The 24,262-nt window shown below is 43.3% G+C and overlaps 3 protein-coding genes across 7 annotated transcripts in view; 1 reads left to right on the top strand and 2 right to left on the bottom strand.

Annotated features, from left to right (window-relative positions):
• The first annotated feature begins 5,952 nt into the window (after positions 1-5,952).
• On the top strand, positions 5,953-8,728 carry ackr5 (atypical chemokine receptor 5). Its single transcript, XM_006793974.3, has 2 exons — positions 5,953-6,135; positions 7,195-8,728. Exon 2 carries the CDS (start codon positions 7,198-7,200, stop codon positions 8,272-8,274), a length of 1,077 nt encoding a protein of 358 aa, XP_006794037.1. The 5' UTR covers positions 5,953-6,135; positions 7,195-7,197; the 3' UTR covers positions 8,275-8,728.
• Positions 8,729-8,855: 127 nt separating this feature from the next.
• On the bottom strand, positions 8,856-17,181 carry zbtb39 (zinc finger and BTB domain containing 39). Of its 2 annotated transcripts, none has more exons than XM_006793975.2 (4): positions 17,090-17,181; positions 14,333-15,646; positions 13,781-14,134; positions 8,856-13,215 (listed from the first exon to the last, which is right to left on the bottom strand). In XM_006793975.2, the coding sequence occupies exons 2-4, from the start codon at positions 15,611-15,613 to the stop codon at positions 12,238-12,240; spliced, it is 2,613 nt and encodes an 870-aa protein (XP_006794038.2). In that variant the 5' UTR covers positions 15,614-15,646; positions 17,090-17,181; the 3' UTR covers positions 8,856-12,237. The 2 variants fall into 2 exon arrangements, with proteins under 2 accessions (XP_006794038.2, XP_006794039.2); XM_006793976.2 differs by lacking the exon at positions 17,090-17,181 and adding an exon at positions 16,315-16,363.
• Positions 17,182-19,605: 2,424 nt separating this feature from the next.
• Positions 19,606-24,262, bottom strand: part of agap2 (ArfGAP with GTPase domain, ankyrin repeat and PH domain 2) — a 31,940-nt gene continuing 27,283 nt past the window's right edge. For all 4 annotated transcript variants that reach the window (XM_087833703.1, XM_006793977.3, XM_006793978.3 and 1 more), the window contains 2 exons: positions 23,236-23,515; positions 19,606-20,806 (listed from right to left, as the gene is read on the bottom strand). In XM_087833703.1, the coding sequence (XP_087689829.1) occupies positions 20,606-20,806; positions 23,236-23,515 (481 nt within the window). In that variant the 3' untranslated portion in view covers positions 19,606-20,605. The remainder of the gene's footprint in view (positions 20,807-23,235; positions 23,516-24,262) is intronic.

Genomic DNA, 24,262 nt, shown 5'->3' with positions numbered 1-24,262 from the left:
GCCTATTGTAGATTCACTCTTCCCAGTCTGGTGCAGGTCTACAATTCTTTTCCTGGTGTCCTTCGAAAGCTCTTTGGTCTTGGCCATGGCGGAGTTTGGAGTCTGACTGGTTGATGCTGTGGACAGGTGTCTTTTATACAGATGATGAGGTCAAACAGGTGCCATTCATACAGGTAACGAGTGGGAGACAGAAAAGCTTCTTACAGAAGACGTTACAGGTCTGTGAGAGCCAGGGATTTTCCTTGTTTGAGGTGACCAAATACTTATTTTCCACCCTGATTTACGAATAAATTCTTTACAAATCCTACCATGTGAATTCATGGATTTTTTTTTCACATTCTGTCTCTCACAGTTGAAGTGTACCTCTGGTGCAAATTACTGACCTCTGTCATCATTTTAAGTGGGGGAACTTGCACAATCGGTGGCTGACTAAATACTTTTTTGCCCCACTGTAGTAATGGATTGCTATATAGCGCTTTTCGAGACCTTTAATTCCACTATTCATTCGCTCTCACATTCACACACTACTGGAGTCAAGCTACAGTTGTAGCCACAGCTGCCTTGGGGCAGACTGACAGAGGTGGGGCTGCTATATCGCACCGTCGGCCCCTCTGGCCATCACCAGTAGGCGGTAGGTGAAGGACACAATGACCAAGACAGACAGAGCTGGGGATCGAACCTGCAACCTTCCGGGTACAAGATGAGCTGTGATACCTTGCTTGGCTGTTTCCAAGGCCTTAGGTATGGGCAGCTTGCTGTACTTTTTAGGCACCCCTTTCTTCATTGCACCTTTCTGCAGCTCTGATAATTGGCTGACTTCCCTCCGTGCTACCGTGATCCTGGCTCCTTCTCCATGGAGGGAACTGCTGGCTGTTCATCTTGTAGCCAAGCATCTCTGTGACCACTGCTACCATGGTGTAGATCAGCTAGTTAGTTCCCATGATGGTCTCTGTAGGGATTGTCCGTAACGCTGCATTCACATCATCTAGTAGACCTTCAGAGGGTAGTCTTGGTACCTGGCGACGGAGGGTCCAGGTTTCCAGCTTCTCAATGATCCCATCTTTCAGGTCACACTCGACGCTCCTTCTGTCAAACTTTGACGTCATGGCTCACTTTTGCTGTAGCATGTGTGTTGTATATATCATCAATCTTCAGTTGTGGTAGCAGTTCTTTTTTTCCAGAATGTTGGAACGCTGGGCCACTAATTGTTTGGATGTTGGATATTGAAGATTCCATAGGTCCCACATCCTCTTCAAGATGTTCCAAAGGTGTATAATGTTACCACGATGTTATCCAGAACGATAGAGGGAGATAGATATAGATATACATAAAGCCCATTTTTCAGGCTCATTGTTGGTGTTTTGGTAACTACCATGTAGGCAGCTGAAACCAGAAGTGTATAAAATTCTAGTATTTCGCTCACTAAAGCAAAATAATGGGGAAAAACACTGAAAAAGCCCCATCAGCTGAAGTGATCGTCTGTGTTTGGACACCTGTTAATCTTACAATACTCAGTCAGTAACCATCCTAAGAAAAATGAGGTTGCATATGGGCTTTACAGTCAAACGTTTGCAGACATAAAGTGATTAAATCTGCAAGTGAAAATGTCTTGGATTAGAGTTGCAAGCAGTGCGAGTAAATGGTTACCCTGGAGGTAGTTTGTTAGTGGGTAAGTAGTATTTTGCAGGTCAGAATAATCAGATAAAGCATAGGTGTTGACATTAGAGCTGTTCTTAGATAATGTGATGAAGGTCAGGGGCTGCTTTTTGTCTCACTGTTTCCAAAAGATGTGTTTCTGCTGACTGGTTCCTTCCTGTTTCATCAGCAGAGATCAAATCTGCTGACTGGTTCCTCCTTGTTTCACCAGAAAACCGAAGGGGGGCCCAGTCAACAGGATGGGCACAGAAAGACAGAAAGAGGGAGCAGTTGAAGGGTCAGTAAGCAACAAAGTGCTGACCACCCCCAGAGACAGTAGGAACGTTGAGTCCAGAGAACAGATCCCATTAATCAGTGTGAGTCGTGGCCAACACAAACGTTCCTGCATTCTCTCCGTATATTGCTGATCTTGGTTTAGCCCCAACTGTGAGGCCAAGGCTTATCCGGGCTCACTCATCAGGAGCCGTGCACTGTCCTCCACCATCCCTCAAGACCAATCTTAACTTTCTTTTGTCCCAGTACTTGAGTCATTAAATCACCTGATGCATAACCGCAGAGATGAAGCCAAGCTCGCTTTTAAGAGTGTTAAAATGTTGTGATGATGAGGATGTGTGCTTCTCTAGATTAAAGAGCCTCCTTCCTCAGTGAGGCTGGGGCGGCCCAGGGCTCCCACCTCGCACTACACTCGGCAAATCGCAGCACAGAGTACGGCTTCCTGGCATTGTTCTCTGCTATGTGGGGCCTCTTTATACTATTTCTGCATTCTTCTTACTGGCATCGTACTTACAGGATCATGTGAGATAACTAACAAATGCATCCTCCCCCTCCATCACTCAGTCAGTGCAAACCTTTTAACCGCTTAAGCCAAGGCTGTTGAACAGGATTTTGCCTCGACTTTGTTGTATTTTTTGTTTATCGCTGGAAGGCCAGTTCAGCAGTCTTCTACTACAAACGTATGCTCTACATCTAGTCTAGCATTGTCTTGCTGAAATACACAAGGCCTTCAGTCAATCTGTGTGTCCCTGCCTCCACTCTGTCTTCACCACAGCCATTTCCATGGTTTTCACGAAACCATTTCTCTCCTTAACATCAGACCTAACCAACACCACCGCCGTTCCCTTCATGTACATGTACATTGAAGTGTGCTCTCTTACATCTGGACACTCACTTCATCCAACTTCCTCGAGAATTTCTCTTTCACTTCTGACATCCAACCTGTGGGGCATAGGGACTGACAGCATTTAACGTAACCCTTCAGTTTCTAGCTTTAAACTCATTTTTGTCTGACACCCTCTTCATCTCCACAACACTATTCTCATGCCATTCCTTCAAGGTTAGGGTTATTCCATTTCTCTGTCTACACCACTGGTGTTAAACTCCAGTCCTCAAGGGCCGGTGTCCTGAAACTTTTCCATGTGTCCCTGCTGCAACACACATGAATAAAATTAGCAGGTCATTAGCAAAACTCTAAAATTTGACTGAATGCCGAGGTGGCATTTTGCCCATTTGATTCATGTCAATAAAACTACTTTTAGAAGGGTTTTCTAAATCCTTACATTTACCTCAGTAGGGTTAGGGGTTCCCATCTAAGCATACAGTCAGGGGCTGTATCCCAATTCAGGGTCTGCAGCCTTAAAGTATGCAGCCTCAAGGGCCGCGTACTCAAAGACCGGAAGTGCGAGGCTTGTGAAATGGGACGGTCTAGCCTCCGTTGTGCTGCCCAGGTTGCCTAGCAACCATGAAACTAACAGCTGGAAACGTTTCATACAGCTTTGTTTGACAGAAATGAAGGAGAAAATCATTTGTTCATTTGTTTGTTTGTTTCTACATGAGCTTTGATCATTCTCTGTAAGATTAAGGTCAGCTATTGAACGGCGTATATTTTAAAGTAAAGGCTTTAAAACCAAGTTAGTACAAACGTCACTACTGTCACATAACTTTGCCGACATGTGGCCAACAGGAATGTTTTAATGTTCTTCATTATTAAACATTTGTACATAAATAAGTGACATAATATTCAGTTTACTCTTCGGGCACCCCTCATCCGCTGTTTTTTTCGGCAAAATTATCCACACCCACCACCGCGCTATGCATTCTGGGATATGTTGGGCCACGAAGTCTGCACCGCCACGTCCTTAAAATTCAGGGAAATTAAGGACGCATTTGAGGGCCGCATTTCGAGCAGCCTTCGAATTGGGACAGCCTTCGTCGCGTCGCAGTGACGTAATCGGCCTTAAAATGCGGCCTTTAAGGCTGCAGACCCTGAATTGGGATACAGCCCTGGTCTACACCTTGGCAGAGCAGCTTGAATCCACCTTGAGTGCTCCGTCCTTGCTTCCCTTCCAGCTGGTAAAAACCGAATCATGACCATTTTAAATAACAGGCATCCAATACTAACTTTTGGCCTTGTTTCTTGTGCATAGAGTCTTCTTTTGGTTATATTATGTATTCTATATGATGACATATTCTTCACAATTTTATGTTGAAGGACATTATTCCAAATGCATAAAACGATGCAGGACTTGCAGACAGACAGGTAAATAAAAATCTGAGCTCTTTGTTAGGAGTCTAAAGTTTGTAAGAAGTCAAAAAGAAACAAAATCCAAACTTGGAAACTGGAGCATGAAGCATACAAAGGAACAAACACAGGCAAGATAAATAAATGCTTAGACGAAGGATAAAAGGAAATTGAGACCATGTATACATATACACACAAATAGACTAATCAGGGGCAGTGGAAACGCATGGGGAGCAAAACACACCTGAACTTAATCAAGGTAAGAAGACAAGAAGCTGGAGAACATGAGACACATGACTGACAAAATGAAACAGAACAGAAAGGATTCAAACAGGGAAACAAACGTCTAATACAAACACAGGGACTTGACACAAAAACAATTCTAACAAAACAAAAATGATTCCAGAAACAAGTCAACAAAAACTCAACCTACAATAATAATCCAAACTTGAAGAGTTAACAAAGAAAACCAGACTTAAAAACTCAAAAATAAACGGAAAACTTGAGATGAGCCGAAAGAATCCCAGACCATGAAAATAAAGGAGATGTTGAAATGTTAGAAACATTATCAGTTGCACCATCATTGGTCTACTGTAGCAAAATAACCAGACTTTACTGCAACATTGTAGTACTGTTATGTGTAATACAACATATATATGATTTATTATTATTATTATTATTATTATCTTATGACAGCTTATCAAATTCAAGGTAACCCAGATGCTACCTGCAAGCTGATGTCTGACCTTTGACCTATGGCCTTGAAGCATACATACTAAAATGGTGTATTTCATTATCTTTACCCATGTGATTGGGGCAGAATTGGGCGAAATCTTTGGCTTCTATGAGCTGTAAAAACTTTACGGCATCGTTTCATTTTCATTGTGTCTCATTGAAAAAATAAAAAAGCGTGTTGTGCAGCTCTCTACGTGCATCTTCATATGGTTCTTTTTGACATTTGTTTTCCACTGTCAACTTTGACCTTGGGTACTAACAATAAAGGTCGAGGTTAAATACTTAGCCAACCTGGGTACTCATATCCCCCGAGGCCTAGTATATTGTTGTGAAGTAAAGTAAGTTTTTCATAAAAATTTGTGGGTAATAAAAAGTTTTAATTGATTTTTTCACATTTGGTGCGACTTTAATCCAATCTACTATCACACAACATAACATATGTTCTCTCTTACAGAACAGCCTTTAGACTGCCAGTGGTAAGCCCATAATATTTGAACAATGATGCATTATGTTTTGCAACTTCGCCCCTGTACACCACCACAGTGGATCTCAAATCAGACAGACACAACGTGATTCAGTTGCAGACATCCAGCTTTAATTAAAAGGGGTTTAATAGAACCCACTTTTATTCTACTAGTAGAACCTTTGCATTATTCACAGCTTAATCTGTTTTTTTTTTTAATGTAATTTAATAACAATCAGCTTTCAACAGCAAATTTGATTTTTTTAGATTAAAACTGTACATTGAATTCACATTTTTATATACTTATATGGGTTTACTTGAATGGAAGACAGCTGCGATTTGTCGAGGGCGTGAACTTTACAAAGGGAACTTGGGTCACTGAGAAACTTGAGTTTCATTATTGCACATTTCTAGCAATAATTACTTTTGGAAATCCTCCTTATATAACTTCTCTATTCGTGCGAAATACATTATTTTTTATTTAAATTATTGTATCACTAGCGTTGTGGGTGTCCCTGTACTTCAGCTGTCCTACTGAGTATTCACTGAGGATGTCATAGCTGTATGTGTGTGTGTGTGTTTGTTTATGGGAAATGGGAGGGTAGAAACTCCTGTTCGATTGCCCACATAGTCCTGAGCAGCAGAGCTGAAAAGGCACATCTCCCATCTGCAGACTTCACACAGAAGATTCTCCAGAAGACAATAAGGTCTCAGGAGCGACCTTCCCCATTCAGCTCCTGTGTACGCTGCCACCGCCACTGAGGTACGAGAAAACTCAGTCATTTTTAAGGTTGTTAAACCACACTTTACCTTTAGTCTAGATCTTAAAGGGAAACACTTTATACATCTATCTGTTGTCAGGTGTGGAAAATCATGTTATTGTTTTTACATAGAAATACAGATAGAGATTGTCAGTTGTTAGGTTGCATTTAGGTGTAGGTGATTTTGAAGAGATTAGAGGCTTCAAAATCTGACACTTGCAAGTGTGAAGAGGTCAGAGATCCAGCAACACTGTTGTGTAATGCTTTACCAGCGTGTTTCAGATTGTGTTGATTTATTTCTGCATCTTATGCAAGTTTCTGGAGTTTTGACCTCTTTGGATTTTTTTTAGATAGAAGTGTGAAATAAAAAGCACTTTTTTTCTTTTTCACTGTTATAGACGTGCAAAGTTGAATCTGTTGAAATCATCTCCAGGAAAAATAAGCTATCAATTGGGCATTTTTTCTGTTGGTGTAAAGGCAAGCTTGTCAGTAGTTTCAGGTTGCAATTTGGGGAAATGTGGGAGGCTGATTTGGATGAGAATAGTAAAGTAAAGGCACTGTGGACAAATTCACCTTCCTCCAAGATGCATGGAGGTGAGGATAAAATCTAAAGGTGTCAAAACTTGTGCAACACCTCTTGCAGAAAGATTTTTATTGTACATAGCATGAGTGTTTCTGAGTTTTTGACTTCTTTACAGCTTAGTGAGAAAGAAGAATGCTTGGAATGGAAACCGTCTGTGTTTTAGATGTGCAGAGTTATATATGTGGAGCGTTGTGAATGGAAAAACATGCTATAAATCTGACTTCTAAACAAATCCATGCTTGCATTCACCTCAACGCGAGGCACTCCTGCTCTGAACTGAACACTGTAGGTTGTGAAATAGTTTTCTAATAACCTGCTGGGCTTTTTGTATTCACCTCTCAAAAACATTTTGAGTAAACCACCACCTCCTCCTCCTGTGCCCTTCTTATGCAACGTCTTAAAACATAATCAGATTAACCTCAAAATAAATTCAAACCCTGTCAGGATATGAAACGCTTTCCTTTGCTTTTCACTCCAGAACATGACCATTTTCAACCACTCGCTTGACCACTTGAACGGCACGCCATGGTTCGTCTTCGACTGCACCCTCCAGCTCAACACGAACTCCCGGCGCATCGCCCTCTTCCTGATGTACCTTTTCATCTTCATGGTGGGCCTGATGGAGAACACGCTGGTCGTCTGGGTCAACTGGCGCCGAAGGCATTCCTCCAACGCGGTCCTCTTCTGCATCATCAACGTGAGCCTGTCGGACCTGATGGTGATTGTGATCCTTCCTTTCTTCATGATGGAGGTGACCATGGACCAGGTGTGGCTGTGGGGTCGCTTCCTCTGCAAGGTCACCCACCTCATCTACGTGATCAACTTCTACAGCAGCTCCTTCTTCCTGGCCTTCATGACCCTCGAACGCTATTTCTCACTGTCAAGACCGTCATCGTCAAGCTTCTTCCCTGCGGGAGGCCGGAAGCGGTGGGTGGTCTGCGGGGGCCTCTGGGGGCTCTCCTTGTTTCTGGCTCTGTTAGAGAACATCCATGTGGATCTTCTGGAGTGGGAAGAGCCAGGTTGTTACATGCTGCCTGAATACAACTACACCGAATGGTTCGTCACTGTGTCTTTCTTCTGCCTGGTTTTCCAGTTCCTGGTCCCCGCTGCTGTCATCATTACCTGCAATGTGCTGATCGCTCGTACAGCCAACAGGGCGACGGATGTGCAGAACCGACGGGATGTTTGGCTGGTGCACGTATACTCCCTTGTGTTTGTAATGTGCTGGCTTCCCTACCACTTGGTCATGTTCTTGATGATAATAGACGACCTTGAGCCCTATGTATTCAGCTGCAACACGGTGGAAGTGCTCTACTTTTCTTTCAGCGTGGTGCAGACCATTTCGCTTTTGCACTGTGTCGCCAACCCCTTCCTCTACAACTTCCTCAGCAAGAGCTTTCGGAACAACCTGATCAACACCATGTTGAACTACATTCCCAGAGAGGGGACTGCAGAACAGGTGGGACCCGGAGCCAACGCCAAAACTGCAAACGAGGGCGGTAGAGACCCGGGGAAGCGGAGTAACGCCAGCACCAGCCATTCTGATGTTGGATCATAAGATGAAGCTGAGCTAAGGATCAAGTAAGCTCCAGTCGCGGTATATTTGACCGAACTAAATTCAGCCCTGTCGCTTCCAAGTATCACAGGCATCGATCGGGCTCATACCTTCCTCTCATAGTCCACTTCCTGTTTTGTTAAGCATGTACCTGATCAGTTTCACACACAGGAGGGCAGGAAATGTTTGATGTCTTCCTGCAAAGCTGCTCAACTCACACAGGAACTCATGGCACAGTGAATGTTCCAGGAATTCGTGTCAACAAAATGTGCTGCAGTGCCCCACAGGAGAAATCCTCATATCAGTATACACAAATGCAAATGTGAAAATGTAACTGTTTTATTGCATAAAATCAAAGCTTAATGTTACTAAATGCTTATTTATCTGGATGCTGATGTAGTCATATCTGTAAAAAAACAAAACAAAACAAAAAAACAATAAAACTCCCTTAAACGCTGCTTGTTTCGATCCAAGCTGGAAAAGCTGAGTTGGCGTTTGTAAGCTGATTTGATGATGACAAAGCACAGCCACTCATTTGGAAACTTGTTTATTTTAACAAGGAAATTTGCCTTTCTTGCAGCTGGCTTGTCCTTTCTGCCCATCTTTATTACATTTACTTCCGTTTCTGGAATGTTTCATGTTCAACAGGTTAAACGATAAGAAGGCAAGGGGGAAAAAAAGCGGGGTCTGTGTGTCCACAAACGGCACAATAACAGGAAGAGACCAGGCTTTGCAAGGGCAAAGGTCTGAGCTGCTGGAAACAGGGGAAGCAGATTTCTGCAGATTCATCACTGAATTTCTGATGATGGAGCAGCTCATCCAACAGATAAAAAAAATAACAATCATTCAGAGGTGATAACAGTCTTCCTAGAGGCATTTATTGCAAAAACAATATTAAAAAAACATTCATATTTAGCTTTAGAAATAGACAACGAAAGGCATAAAAATAATAAATAGCTGCTGTCATAAATATGAGGTAAGACACAAAAATCGCACAGAAATGTGTAAACGGGCACTTCAATGTCACATTTCTACAGCACAACATACGTCACACGCTCTAAACAAGTCAGTATAGCTTGTGTTTAAAATGGAATTAGTCTGTGGAAGTTCAAACGCACACTGTTATGTTTCAAAGACAAAAATATTCTCTACTGTGGATTTGTTTTATCTGAGTGAAACATGCACCATAAGAACAGACGAAATAAAATTGTAAGGTTTTAAAACCGTGACTGCAAATAGAATTAGTATGCTACAAATGGCATGCTACTTCAATATGCAATCAGTGTAATTACTCTGTAATTACAATCACTGACATCAAAAACCTATCCTGATATTACAGTAGATAATATCTGCTGCATAATACAGCTGCCTTCTTTCACCTGCTAACATCAGGATACACTGCCACCAAGTGGCTTCTTCTTATCTTAGTTCAAACAGACCAAACCTGCAGTTTGAACGGCATCTAACAGAAAAAAATATGGCGGCCGCATTATAAAAATCCAGGTAAACGCTCAGTCGATCAACAGATACAGAAATAATCAGATGTAAGTGAAAAATAATCTCCATTTCTTTACTTCTATTCTATAAAAATACTAATTTTGTGTTTTAAAACAGTGATTCCCAGCTTTTAAAAGTTATTTTCTGGCCTATATCAAAAAAGAAAAGAGAAAAAAAAGACAGGTTGATGCTAGAGTTCTCGGAGGCATTTTTAAGGGGGGAGATCTCCCCAAAAACCAGCTGTAAGCAGCAGGGTTGCATCCTCCTGCAGACATGAGCCTGTCAGCATAGGAGCATCACTGCGATGACTCGCTTCAAGCAATGAACCTCCAGTTGCACAGGGATGGTTTCAACCATACAGTTTTACATTACTAACTTCATCTATGGCCAGAAGCTCTGGCTAATGACTGAAATAGGCTGCTTCCAACAGATGTCTGGGTGAGGAGCTTGGTCATTAAGGAGGGACTCCTCCTCCACGTCAGCGTCTCCCAGGATGAGCTGGAGGAGACGGCTGAGAACAGGGAAGTCTGAGTATATCTGCTTAGAGTGCTGCACCTGCAACCTGGACCTGGATAAGCCACTGAGGGATGGAATTTCTGCCCTTTACGGCTCAAAAGGGGTATATCTTCTCATACTTATAAGATACTGATATTGTGAATGATTAAAAGTGTCCCCACTTTTTTTTTTTTTACATATTTACTAAAACTCAAAAAAAATCCTTCACATGTATTTGATTTTAGGGAATCAGTCGCCATTTACAACACATACATAACCACACCTTTCTTAAACTACTGCTCCTATGCCAGCATTACTAAATCCTCTATATGGATGTGTGTGTGTGTTTTGATGAGCATGCACCAGCATGATCTTTGCTTTAAGGACACTGCTGGCTAAACTGAAAACTAACCTTATCATCAGGAGCCACACATCACAAACACAACCAATAGATACTGCAGCTGACTTTATCCTTGTTGCCTTGACTCCTCTCTCCTCTGCTTGGATCTCTGGTGGAAGGGACCAGATGGAAGGAGAGGATGCAAGGATGTAGAAACTAAGAAATGAGAAATGGGGGATGGAGTTGGCCAGTGGGGGTGAGGTAGCCGAGAAGACTTTGTTAATTAAAAGTCTAGGGAGATGATTCTTCCAGCTGTTTCACTCCCAAAGTAGCATCCTTCTCTGCTAAAGTTGTTGGGGAGACTCATTTATGTGCTGACTGGACTCCTGTACTGGGTGCTAACTTACATACACACCCATAATACTCCAAAAACTGTTCATTTTGTTTTAGTCAAGTTTAAATAGTGTTAAAAATTAATTTTATACAGTTATCAGTCAGTTAGTGTGCACTTCCAGCAAGAGTTGAGTTTTTGAGGCATAACCAGGATTATTTTTGTGATTAATCTACCTGCCATTTTTGCACTTTTTACATTTACCCGTAGCATTTTTATTAAAACTATTGTCATCATTTTAGCTCAAATAATCGTAGTCGTATATACTGATAATTTATTAATTAATTAATTAATAATAACTAAGATTTTAAGTCTTTACCTTACAATAAAAGGCACTTACTGCTACATAAATACATCTTAAGTGAACTGTTTTTAATTAACTAGTTGTTGTTGTGTTAGTGCAGACAGTTTTTCTATTATCGATTTGTAATTTCTAATTTTTTCATTATTACGTGAAACCCCAGAGCCCCTCAAAAACCTGCTACGTGCCCCTCAGTGTGACTCGTACCGCTCTCTGTTTGGGAATCAATGCTTTAAAACACTGTGGAAAGAAAATAATACATTTATGAAAATATTTTGTGTTTGTCTAATTTTCTACATTGAGGTAACTGCAGTGTAATTACACTGTAATTACAATCACATATTAAAACAACAATCATTTTGATGAGGCTACTTTTTTTTTTTTTTTTTTTTTTGAAAACAGACTCAGTCAAGAATCTGACCAGTGCAAATGGTCTTTAGTAGGAGAATCGTCCATCTTTAATCCATAGTAATGGCTAGTTTTAGAGTTTTTAGGTTTTGTTCTTATGTAGTTCTGGTTCCATTTGTGTATTTGAGAAAGTTAGCTGGACAAAATAAGCAATACTGAGATCTTTTACAATAATTTAGAGACTACGTGATTAACTGAAAACATTAGAAAATCACTGCACTGGGCTAATACCAGTGTTTATAATAATATTTCAGCCAAAGCATCTTGTTTTTATTAGGAGGATGAAGAAATCCTCCTAATAAAAACAAGAATGGAAACTTCTAGCGCTTCTGACTTTTTTTTTAAACAGTTAGCCGGCATTAAATTGATGTAACATGACAGATGTGCATGAGTCATCAGTAAATGTCCTATCTGTTGATAGGTGCTAACTGATGTTGGTGCATCAGTTAGCTAAAGCTCTAGTCTACTATCAGCAGCTTGTGGTCCACGACAACCAGACACAGAGGAGGCGTCAGGGAGGAAACGAGGAGCTGATCAGGTGTCCACAGTGGGCAGCGGTTCTTTAGAGTGATCATTGTACATGAAGGTCTGCTCGATGTTGAAGTCCGGCGGTAAGTGGTCCTTGTGGAGCTCCATGTGTGACGACACCAGCTTCAGCGTGGAGAAGTAAAGGCCGCAGACGGTGCAGCGGTACATCAGGGCGCCGGCGTGCGTCTTCAGGTGGCAGATCATGGTGGAGCGCCCCCTGAAGAAGCGCAGACACACTTTACACTGGTAGGGTTTCTCCCCGGTGTGGATACGGAGGTGGTAGGTGAACTCCCCCGAGTGGGCGAAACGTTTACCACAGTAGCGACACCGGTACCACTTCCCACGCACCCCTGCAGGTCCGACACCGCTGTCCTGACTGGAGCTTCCGTTCGTCAGGACTCCAGAGGATACGCCGTGCATCGGCCCTTGAAAAAACTTGTCTGACACGCTGATGCCCATTCCCAAACCCAAACCGAAGTTGCTCATCTTAACGAGCCCGCTGACGTCCCGTGACGATGAGGAGGAGCAGGAAGACGGCGGGCACTCCAGAGACTGATCCGCTTTACGTTTCCCTAACCACCCCTGGCCGCCAGCGGTTCCTCCGCTCCCCGTGGAGTCGCTGGTGTGCAGACTGAGGTGGTACTGAAACGCAGAGGACGAGCGAAACGTCTGCGGGCACAGGAAGCAATGCAGCTCCTCCGCTCCTCCTCCACTGCCACCTCCATCTGCTTTGACTCCGTAAGCCCTCAGCGCCGACTGCTCTCTCTCCTTAGCTGCCGCCTCCTCGGCGTGCACAGCCATGTGTCTGTCCAGCAGGGCGCGCTCTACAAAGCAGCGGGCGCAGTGCGGGCAGGTGAAGACGGGCAGGGAGAGGTGGGCTAGGGCGTGCCACAGTAGGGAACACAGGGACAGCTGGGGGAGGTGACACACGCCACAGCTCAGGCTCTGGGCGCACACGTGGCTCAGCAGGTGGTCTTTGAGAGTCTGAGGAGGAGAGAAACACAAAACTAAAAGTTGAGGAAGCAGGTGTGTAGCAGGGGGACTCCTCATTCTTATTTCCTGCTCATGTTTGCCACCGAACCGGTTCTCAGGCACTGTTCATACAAACATCAGACTTCCTGTGGGTTTCACTGTGAACTCAAGTCTCACTTTTGTGCTTCTTAGACACACCTGGTCCTTGCATTATTTACAAAGTAAACGCTTCAGTTAACCTTAAAGTGAACCACAGAGAGCTCATTCATGACACAGTTTAATGAACCGAGAGCTCGACAGCATGTTGTGGCTCACAGAAAGAGCTTACAAAGGCCAACGCAACATTTGGGGCTTTTTATCTTAATAATTTGTGACTAAAAAAAAAAAGAACGACTTTTCAATGAACTGCCCGACTTCATTTCAGTTCATGGAGATAGAAATGGCTGTAATTTCTTCAATCAAGTCCGCATTTATCATAACTTAATAGTGTCTGTTTACACATGGAGCCATTTATGTATCAAGCAATCGTTTACAGTGTCTGACTTACGTCAGAAACACTCCATAAATATCCACTAACCTGGAAGTCCTTGCTGAGGGATTTGGTGCATACAGCACACTGCAGCTCTTGGCTGTGGCTGCTGTTGGTCAGCGCCCCCTGTGGGATGGCGTAGCTGGATGCTGTCTGGCGGTGGTGCCGCAGCAGTTTCTTTTGACTGCAGAACTGCAAGTGGCACATGTCGCAGGTGAAGAGCTGCACTCCCACGTGGGTGAAGGAGTGGGCGATGCCCGCGGCACGGTCGGGAAAAGAGGCTCCGCACACCCTGCAGAGCCCCAGCTCCGTCAGGTGCGTCTCACCGTGTCTTCTGATGGCAGCTGGATCTGCTGGGAGTGCCACTGTGCAAGCTTTACATGTCACCGTGCTTCCTGTCACCTGGAGGAGCAAAGACCATTATTTCCTATGTGGGAACAAAAATACGACCCATCCTGTGTCCTCTGAAGGTCTGTAGCTCAGAAAACGTTCAGAGCACGATGTTAGAAATACAAACATTACAGAACTTCAGCTGATTCGATTTTATACAGAATGACCTTTTACCTGAACTACTGTACTGCTCACAAACAGAAACATTACCTGGCTACTCGCATCCCCTCCATCTCCATTCTCCACACACACAAGGTCATCTTCATCCTCGTCCTCCTCCTCTCCCTCCTCCATGAAGTTCTCATCGTCGCTCAGCTCGATGATCTCTCCTGCCAACTGTCTCCACTGCTCTTCCTCTGTTCCCTCCACTGCTCCATTACCTTGCAGAGCCTCCCTCTCCTCCTCAGTGTCTCCTTCCTCCACTTCCCCAAACATCAGCCTGCTGTCCTGCTGCACGTCGACCACGCCACCTTCCACCGCTGCCACCTGAAGGCTGCCTGGAGACTCTCCCGAGGATGATGTCGGGGCGCAGGCTTCAGCGCCGAGCTGAGCTGACGAGTCAGGGAGGGAGCAAGACTCAGACGTAACAGGGTTGCTGCTCCGAGACAAAGAGTCGCCCGCGCTGTCAGAAACCATTTGACCATCTGTGTCACCGTCCTCACAGCAGCCTCCCGCCTCTCCATCGTTCAGCTCGTGCTCGGTCTTCAGCTGGAGCACAGGCCCCACAGGCTGCAAGCCGTCAGCCTGAAGGGAAAGGCTGCTGCTGCTGGTGGTTAAAGGCGGTGCTCCTGGTAACTGATGATCTGCTCCCATCTGCCCGTAGCCGATATGAGACTGGACATCTTCTGCCTTTAGGTCCAGAGACAGAGGCCCGGCTTGAATTTCGCGGCCTGACCTGCCCATCCTGATTTGGAAAAGAGGGGAGGGAGCAGCAGCAGGAGTCGGGGCAGCAGACGGGCCAGCCGATGAAGACAGAGAGGAGCAGGAGGCGGCGGAGGAGCACACAGACGGCACAGAAGCTGCACTAACTGCAACCACTGTGGGTGGAGCGGCCACCATGCTGGAGTCCAGGGTGACATCACCGGGACTGCTGGCATTGCAGTTTGCAGACACAGAAGCCTGCAGGTCAGGGAAGGTAGCGTGACAAGCCTTCACCAGTTCGCTGACCCCGAGCCGCTCGGCCAGCTCGTACAGGACCCCGACATCTATGAGATCAGTCACTATCTCCCCGGTGTAGACAAATGTCAGCACTTTCTCAAAGTTAGCTGGGGAGATAAACTCCAAAGAGAAGGCGGCGCTGGACGCAGTGGGAGTTCTGGTGAACAAGTTGCGAAAGTACGTCCCGGCGCAGGCCAGCACTGCACGGTGGGCTGCGAATGTCCGGTTGCCAACTTGCAGGAACACATCACAGTACTGACGTGATTGGCGGCAACGGTTAAGCTCGGAGAGAAGGCTGGCAGCGTGGCCGGGACACTGCAGCCGGATCCTCATCCCTGCCGCAGCTCCTAATGCACTACAATCCAACTGCAGGGAAGGAAATGCAGAATCATCAGAGCAGTACAGGGGACAGACGTCTTCTTTAATATTCGGTGATTAGTCATCCATCTTTTGGTGGTAGATGGATCACTAATGAAAATGTATTCATACGCTGATGCAGTGAAAAAACACAAACAAACAACAAAAGCAGCGTGATAATCCAGTTGTTAAATATATAGATAAAATGTGTTACTGCATGATTAAAATATGTAAAGGAACCAAAGTGGCTGTCAATAATCAGTCCAGTATGTGGCAACCAGTTTTTACTCCAGTTTTTATAAAACAGGTTTAACAACAGTTTAAAACTAAATTCTGAGTTTTCAGATTTAGAATTGGAAAGAAATCCATTAATTGCACTCTGATACCATGATTCGCCATGGCAACAGGTAAATAAAGAACACAACCCCCATTGTGACCGAACAAACCGAGGGTTATGAATGCATGCAGCGTCTGAAGCAGACGCTGTTAAAAAAAATACTTCATATCTGCACACACAGGTCTGAGGGATCTTTCAGCAATGCTTTCTGGAGAACTGGTTTGTCAACAGGCTGTGATTTTATTACTGTTGATCTCTTATCTTAAACACAACCTGCTCCAGAGCAGCATAAGTTACCATGGTGACATAAGATGTGAACCACCATCATATCAAGTTAAACCTGAAGTTAGTTGGATGATTCATAGTACATTTCAACATGTATGCATCTCCCATTCTGACTTTTATCTTGGACTCTCTGTTTGAAAGAAGGAATTTTAGCTCCTCCCTCGTTACAGAAACCTCATTCTGATTGGCCACTCACTACAAACAGAAGGTTTGAACTGAAAATGGGGGGGCTTCTGTGCCCACAGCTCCATATTAAGGATACCCTTTCCCTGACTTTACAGAAAGTCAAAAATAGAAAAAAAGTTATTTTAAACGAACTGTTTATAGCAGTCTGAGCTCTTAGCTGATACGGATTACTCTCATTGCTTGAAACTTTGGCCGTGTTTAACAGGAGCATTTATGTATGTTCTTTATTTATGCATGGCAGAAAATAAAGAAAAGCAGTATAGGTTCACTTTTATAAATAACAATAAATTATAAAAATGATAATATACTCCTTTCGATTCTATTTTTTAAGCATTTATGTTTTTGTATAAAGAAGCAGGATCTAACTGATCTGCAGTAACAGATGTTGTAAATTATCGTATCTTTTTTTTCTTTTTTAAAGGGTGTTAACGCGTTGTTTTTGCTGCTTTTTGTGTTTAAAGCACAATTACTCTTAATTTTCCGCAGTTTAAAAAGAAGCTAGAGGATCCCAGACCGTTTTTTTCTCTATCGCAGACAATCCAGACACATTATGGTAACTCTACTCACCCAAACCAGAGGTTTTATTAAAAAATAATCCTCCTACTGTGAGCGCAGGCCCGCTCGTTTCTGTTACCATCACTCACCCATTGAGAAGTGTCCGCAGGCGCTCAGAAATCCCCTTTTTCTTTTTGTTTTCATTCGGTCTGCACCGCTCAGGCACTCATTCTACATTTTAGAAGCCTTTGCTCTTATGGTCCATCCATCCGTCGCAGTTTGGTGACGCATGTCAACAAAGCTGAGCGGCGTTGCCCCCTGCAGGCCGGAGGCGTCACTGCAGGGAGGATAATTCATCACCCGTCAAGTTTCAAGACCACTTGAAAAATGGCAAAAAATAAATAAATCATATTTTGCATGGTTGGATCTTAACAAGGTTCCAAGTTGAGCTTCAACATGCAACAAGAAGAAATGGGAGTGAGACAAAACATTTTTTGATCATGCAATTTATTGACAACAACGCTTAAACTGAAACAGGCTGTTTTGACAGCTGATCAAAAGTTTAAGACCATATGCCTTTAAAAGGCCAATCTGTGCAAAAATATGGATTCATTGTCATTTTCTGTCAGGTAGTCACACTGCCATGGCAGTCTGATGGCAAAAGCCAAAAAAAAAAAACCTTTCCCTTTTTGAACATGGTCAGGTTGTTAAACTGCATAAACGCGCCATCGCTGCTGAGGTGGGACGCAGCAAGGCAGTCATTTGGAATTTCCTAAATGATCCTGAGGGTTATGGAACAAAAAGCTAAGTGGAAGACCCAAAACAATTTCACCAGCACGGAGCCGGAGGATCCAATTGGCTGTCCATCAAGACACTGGGCGATCCCCGACCCAAATTAGGACCGTTACTGGTGCTGACTGCAGCCCCACAACAATCAGATATAATCTGAGACAGAAGGCCTTCAAAAAAAACCAAACAACCTCATCTCCTTGAACGCCACAGAACTGACTGTTTGGACTTTGCAAGAGAACACCAAACATGGGACATTGATCGAAGAAAGTTTTATTCTCTGATGAGAAAAAATTGAACCTTGATGGTCCTGGAGGTTTCCAAAGTTACTGCCATGACAAGCAGATCCCACCTGAGATGTAACCGTAATGGTCTGGGGTGCTTTTTCCTTCAGTGGAACAACGGAGATTCAGGAGGTGCAGGGGCATCAAATCTCCACTGGCTGTGTGACCTCACATAAGTGTTGAAATCTCACAGCAGGACAGTTTCCAGTAGGAGCACCCTTAAGCACAAGGACTCCAAGAAGACTGGATATTCTAAAGCAGGGGTGGGGCAACTCCAGGCCTTAAGGGCCAGTGTCCTGCAGGTTTTAGATGTGTCCTTGATCCAACACAGCTCATTTAAATGGATAAATCACCTCCTCAACATGTCTTGCAGTTCTCCGGAGCCCTGGTAATGAACTAATCATTTGATTCAGGTGTGCTGGCCCAGGGTGATATCTAAAATCTGCAGGACACCGGCTCTTGAGGTCTGCAGTTCCCCACACCTGCTCTAAATGACCGAGGACTTTCCTTAAGCCAGATTTGTCAACCAAGGCTTAGACTACCAGGGCCTATGCCCCCGACCACTGTCTAGTCCACAAAACATAGAACTCCTGCTGTTGACCGCAGGAGGGGAGTGTGGATAATTTCCCAGTCTTTCTAAAAGAGTATTTGTGAGGTCAGGCACTGATATTGAACTAGAGAGCCTAAATTGCAATTTCTATTCTAGCTTATCCCAAAGGTTCTTGATGTGGGTGGTCCAATCAAGTTCTTCCACACCATACTCATCCAACCATATCTTTATGGACTTTGTGCACGTGGCCTTGGTCATGGTGGAACAACCAAACTGTTCCCACGAAGTTAGAAGCATCGAAATGTCCAAAATACCTTATAATTCACTTCTTTAGCAGGCATCTATTCAGTGTATAGCACTGGTACAATTAATAGATGCGTTTTACTAGCCAAGTGTAAGAGCCAAAGTCAATGTTTATGTTTTGCCTTTTTGTTATGGTGGCACAGGTGTATAGCCTTACCTGTGTCTCCGGTGATGGCATGTGGGTGTGGTCACAGTCTATTTACCTGATCTCGGTGTTCGCAGCAGGTGTTGTGGGGTGAGTGGTTTGTGGGCAAACTTTTCTGTTGACCGTCATTTTTTGGCACACCAGTTAATCCATGCGCTATTTGTTAATCGATTGAAAGCGCAAACATTTGTTTTTGTTTTGTTCTTAAAATAAATGCGCAAAGTACAAGTACGACTCATTATGGATTATTGGAGGCGCGTCACAGGGACACACCCAACTCAGCCGGCCGCGGCTTTATTTACGGATGAAAGTCGCAACACCAAGCTTGATAGCTTATCTCTCTTTCTAGTATGGTCACTTGTTGGTGAGGCTCCCAAAATGATTTCTTCCATTTGCTCCTTTGATCCAGGAGGATGAAATTTCGTCCCAATGTATACTTGATTGTATATTGTTGGGTTGACAATAAAACTCTACTTGACTTTATATACAGTCTATATGGTGAACCACTCTGACCCAAATGTTGCTAAAAACAGTCAAATAAATCTGTGCAGCAGACACACAAAGACAATAAAAACAACATTTTTTTAATGCTTATTTAAAAAAAAGTTTATTACTTTATTCTGGTAACCATTTGTTTTAGCTCATGAGGGACTCACATGACTCACCTTCGGCCGCTTCACTGTAAACTCATGGGATTGACCTACACAACAGTAAGATGAATGTGAATTATGTCGCAGTCTTCACGTATCCGCTCTCGATATCCCAAATAAAACTTTATCCACATGTTTACATACTTGTAAAACCATCCGCTTACTGCTTTATGACATGTGAGAGAATAAGAAATTATAAAAGACAATGGAAAACAAAACAAAACAAGCTTTTAGAACTACCAGTAAGAAATCACTACAAAATGCAGTCTGGTTTTTTCAGTTGTGTCTTCGTTACAGAGTTTAACATTAAGCATGTAGTCTAGATACATTTATAGTAGAATAAAACGTCATATCTCGGACCTGTGGTCCTAACACTGACATAGGTCATACTCCAAACCATTCATTTTTCTAGTCTAAGTAGAATAATCTCAGCTGATTCGTTGCTGGAAAACAGTTTATACAGTCGAACTGACAGGCTCACATAACTAACACCATGACATATTGTTGGTTTAAGCCGAGGAAGAAAAAAAAAGTAGCAGTTTTGGTCCAGTCACAGCAGGTCTGAATAAAAGCATCACCCTCTGGATGCACTGAGTTGAGTCATCTGCGCTAAAATTTGTTGCTTTTCATCATCGTAGCTGAATTATTGCACTTCTTGCAGAGGAAGTGAAACAGAAGCAGTCCGCTACAGGTCTACTTGAGTCATTTTGAAATGAGGTCAACGGCACAATAACTCAGCAATATGCCTGCAATCAACAAATTGAATGAATATTGCTTTTTAAGTGGTTTGATATGTTGTTCAGTCTTCAGAAACAATGTTTTTCATCCGTTATACTAATGATATCCAGTGCTGTCATTTCGTTATACTACACCCCTCTCCGCGATCAGCTCTGCCCGTTTCCACACATTAAAAATGTTTTCTGTGGCAGCGTTTTCAGTCCACGCTACCGTTTCCTGGAGCTGGTCCGACCCAGGCTGGCGGTGCTGGAGCGGCGACTGAGGATGGGCGTGGCGGCGGTGGGCGACGTCTCGTTGGGGCAGCCGTGCTGGAGCAAAATATCGATGCAGCTTTTGCTCCCTTTTTTCGTGGCCAGCATCATGGCCGTCTGGCCTTGGTTATCTTTCGCTTTCACATCGATTCCATACTGCAGGGAAGAGGCAAAGGACAGAACATGATATTTAAGCCTGTTTATTGATTAGATATTGATTAGGTGATTGAACAGTTTGACATGAAGTGGAGCATACAGCTGAAAAATTATGTGCTCCTCCTCTTCTATTACTGTTGGACAGATTTTCTTTGATTTGCATAGACAGTATATAGAGTTAAGGTAATAAATAAGTCTAACCAGCATATTCATAATTTGATTTATTACTGATTTTTCAGAATTTGCTTCCCTGACGTTCAGTGTTGTCTATGATGACAGGCAGTGTTGGGAAGGTTACTTTTAAAATGTATTCCATTACAGAATACAGAATACATGCCCCAAAATGTATTCTGTAACGTATTCCGTTACGTTACTCAATGAGAGTAACGTATTCTGAATACTTTGGATTACTTAATATATTATCATGCTGTTTACAACTACATGAATGTGATTTATTACTGTTACTGAAGGTCCGCGCCTCTGAACTGTAATAAAGGGACCTCTGACTAATACAGTGGGTTCTGTGTTGGGCTCATAGCCGAAAAATAGCTTTACTTTGTTGTCTGGGTCAACTTTGCTTGCGAGAGACAGAGAGAGGCGTTGAAAGGCTGCTCCAACGGAACTTATTGTTTTTGGAGGAAAACACGAACACTGTGTACAGTCGAGTCTTAATAGCTTACTTACAACTGGGCTCGTCAGGCACTCTTCTTGGCTGCAGTGGTTATTATTATATTTACATGCTTCCAGCTCCCGTTTTTGCTCGATGACAGCTCGTACTTTTCCTTTTTCTCCCTCCCTCGCTCACAGACACATAACGTGTATGGCAGTCCATTCTCCCTGCAGCACGGACTACACTGCCCATGATGCTACATTCTTTAGAGCTATACCTGTAGCATTCTGCCTGTTAGCTTAGCACAACAACAACAACAGGCACTCTCTCACCCAGGAAACACGCAGAGAGAGAGCGTCACCCTGTAACCATGGCAACCGTAACGCTGCCACCCGGAACAACAGAACGTAGCTGTCAAACAAAACCCAAACAGTCCTGACCCGCCACAATATGAAACAGGGAAGTACCGCCGTGTAATCCATTTATTTCAACAAAGTAACTGTATTCTAAATACCACCTTTTTAAACGGTAACTGTAACGGAATACAGTTACTCATATTTTGTATTTTAAATACGTAACGGCGGTACATGTATTCCGTTACTCCCCAACACTGATGACAGGTCATCAGATCTCAGGACCAACATTTAGTTTTTCTTAAACGAATTTGTTATTCAAGCTGCTTTACTCGTTTTAACGTGTGCTGAGTGTCTGTTAACACAGACTCAGTCTAGTAAGGGAAAATTATTCCATTACAGAAGAACTCCAGGGGTAGAGCACATTTATTAAATACCACCTGAACACTGTGGAGATCCCAGCACAGAGTCCAGGTGCACTAAAAACAGCCTGTCATCATTTCTTTTGAAGGTTACTGAAGTCAGCACATTCAGCGAAGAGGCCAGCTGGCAATACTGCGATTAGCAACGAGACAGTGTTCTTCAGCTTCAGTTCTTTTACATTAAATTGGATAGAATTGCAGTTTTAACATCACTGATGCTCGGCTGAAATTACACGCACATAGTTTTTTCTTTTTGATTGAAGGTTTTGGGTCAGCTGTTCACACAGGATGTGATTTCATTACCAAACACTATTGTAAAGTGATGAATATCTCCTGCATTTGCTTTCCTTGATTGTAATCTTATCTATGCCACATGTCTGGTCAGATATTTGATGACAGATATCTATTGGCCTAGTTACAGCTCCTACACCCTTCACTGTAGATGTCGACTCTGTGGGTTTTGTGGAGAGTCTGGCACACTGAGTGCTTATTATAAAGCCCTCAAACACGGAGTCTGCAGGAGTGCAGGCTTCTAACCACGCTGTGCAAACTACAGCAGCTTTTTAATGTCGTTATAAAAGCTGATAATGACAAACAAGAACAAACAATTTAATATTAAGAGGGCAGCATGTTTTTGAAATGTTGTAAGCACCTGAGAAAAACTCTAAAGGCACATCTGATAAGGGTATAAACTGGTGCAGATGCTGACTGAAAGTTCCTGTTTCCCTCAGAGAAAAAAGAGGCAGCTGCCAATATGACTCCACAGAGAGTAACACTCATCACAGAATGGCAAGGGTACGTGTCTGCAGAGGCATTCACAGTTTCGAAAGCACAGAAGAGTCTATCACTAAGCATTTACACGATCATGGTGTGCATGCATGCACACTTCTACCGGTCAGTTTTTGAAGTAGTTTGTTCCACCCTTATTTCTTTTACTGTGATTTACAGGATTAATGAACTAGTCGTGTTGTTCTACACTCGTCATTGGGCCTGAGGAAATATGAAACCGATATGAATGAGTGTGAACACAAAGAAGATACGCACCCAGATGAGCAGCTGTGTCATGACCACATCTCCCAGCTGGCAGGCAGCGTGCAGAGCCGTGCGCGGCAGCGAAGGCGAGCCGGCCGGCGGAGCGTTGATTTGTTCTTTAGTGCTGTGGGCCAGAAGGAGCAGCAGCCTGGGCAGATCTCTGTCGGTCACTGCAGATAGCAGCCACACCGGCACACCATCCTCTGGAAGCTGCGTCCCTGAGGCCAGCACAAGAGGCGCCACAAAGGCTCGCTGTTCATACTTGGCACGGATCCATGACTCTCGCTCCTCTCTAGAAAGACAGAAACAATACAAAGGAGACACATGTAAGATTAGACACTCTTTGAAACACTGCAGAACTTTGCTTACATTTAAAACTTGACATATCTGCAGGTTTTTAGAAATTCCACTATGGGTGTTATTTGTTCACGTTTTTACACATAGGATATTGAGCGATCAGATTTTTACCTGCTTTTTGTTAGTTTATTTCTTGGGTCTGGGATTTGATTTTTCCCACAAGCACACGAAACCAACGACAACTTCTCTGCATCACTTTTGACTCCATATTTAACTATTTAAATAAATGTACATTAGATATGAGCAGATGCAGTTTAAGCATTTCATATATGTTTAATCACGAGTGCAAAAAAGTTCTGCAACTCCGGCCATAAAAACAAACAAAAAATAAAATGCAAAAAAAAAAAGGATTAAAATTTGTCTGATCTCCCCTTCAAAGCGGTCTCCTGGTGCACTTCCAGTACTCCTGTTAGAAGTCCTGCTCTAACTACTCGTGTCCATTTGTAGACTTTTTGTGGCCCATAAATTTGCGCTTGCGAGTTTTAAGGGAGAGGCTGGCTTTTAGCTTTCAGTGAAAGGGCCTGAAGAAGATCGTTGGATCGTTGTCCAAATGAAATCTTTTTGATCACACTGTGATGAAAACCTGACAACATTATAATATAACATACAACAATATAATCAAATGGCTGTAACTAGGGTAAATTAAATAATATTACTCATTAATGTATTTACTTTTAGCCCT

The sequence above is a fragment of the Neolamprologus brichardi genome, chromosome 20 (genome assembly GCF_056152115.1).
Source record: "Neolamprologus brichardi isolate AB-2024 chromosome 20, ASM5615211v1, whole genome shotgun sequence".
Classification (NCBI taxonomy): Eukaryota; Metazoa; Chordata; class Actinopteri; order Cichliformes; family Cichlidae; genus Neolamprologus; species Neolamprologus brichardi.
Note: the sequence above shows the minus strand (reverse complement) of the source record. Positions and strands in the feature narration are given on the sequence as shown.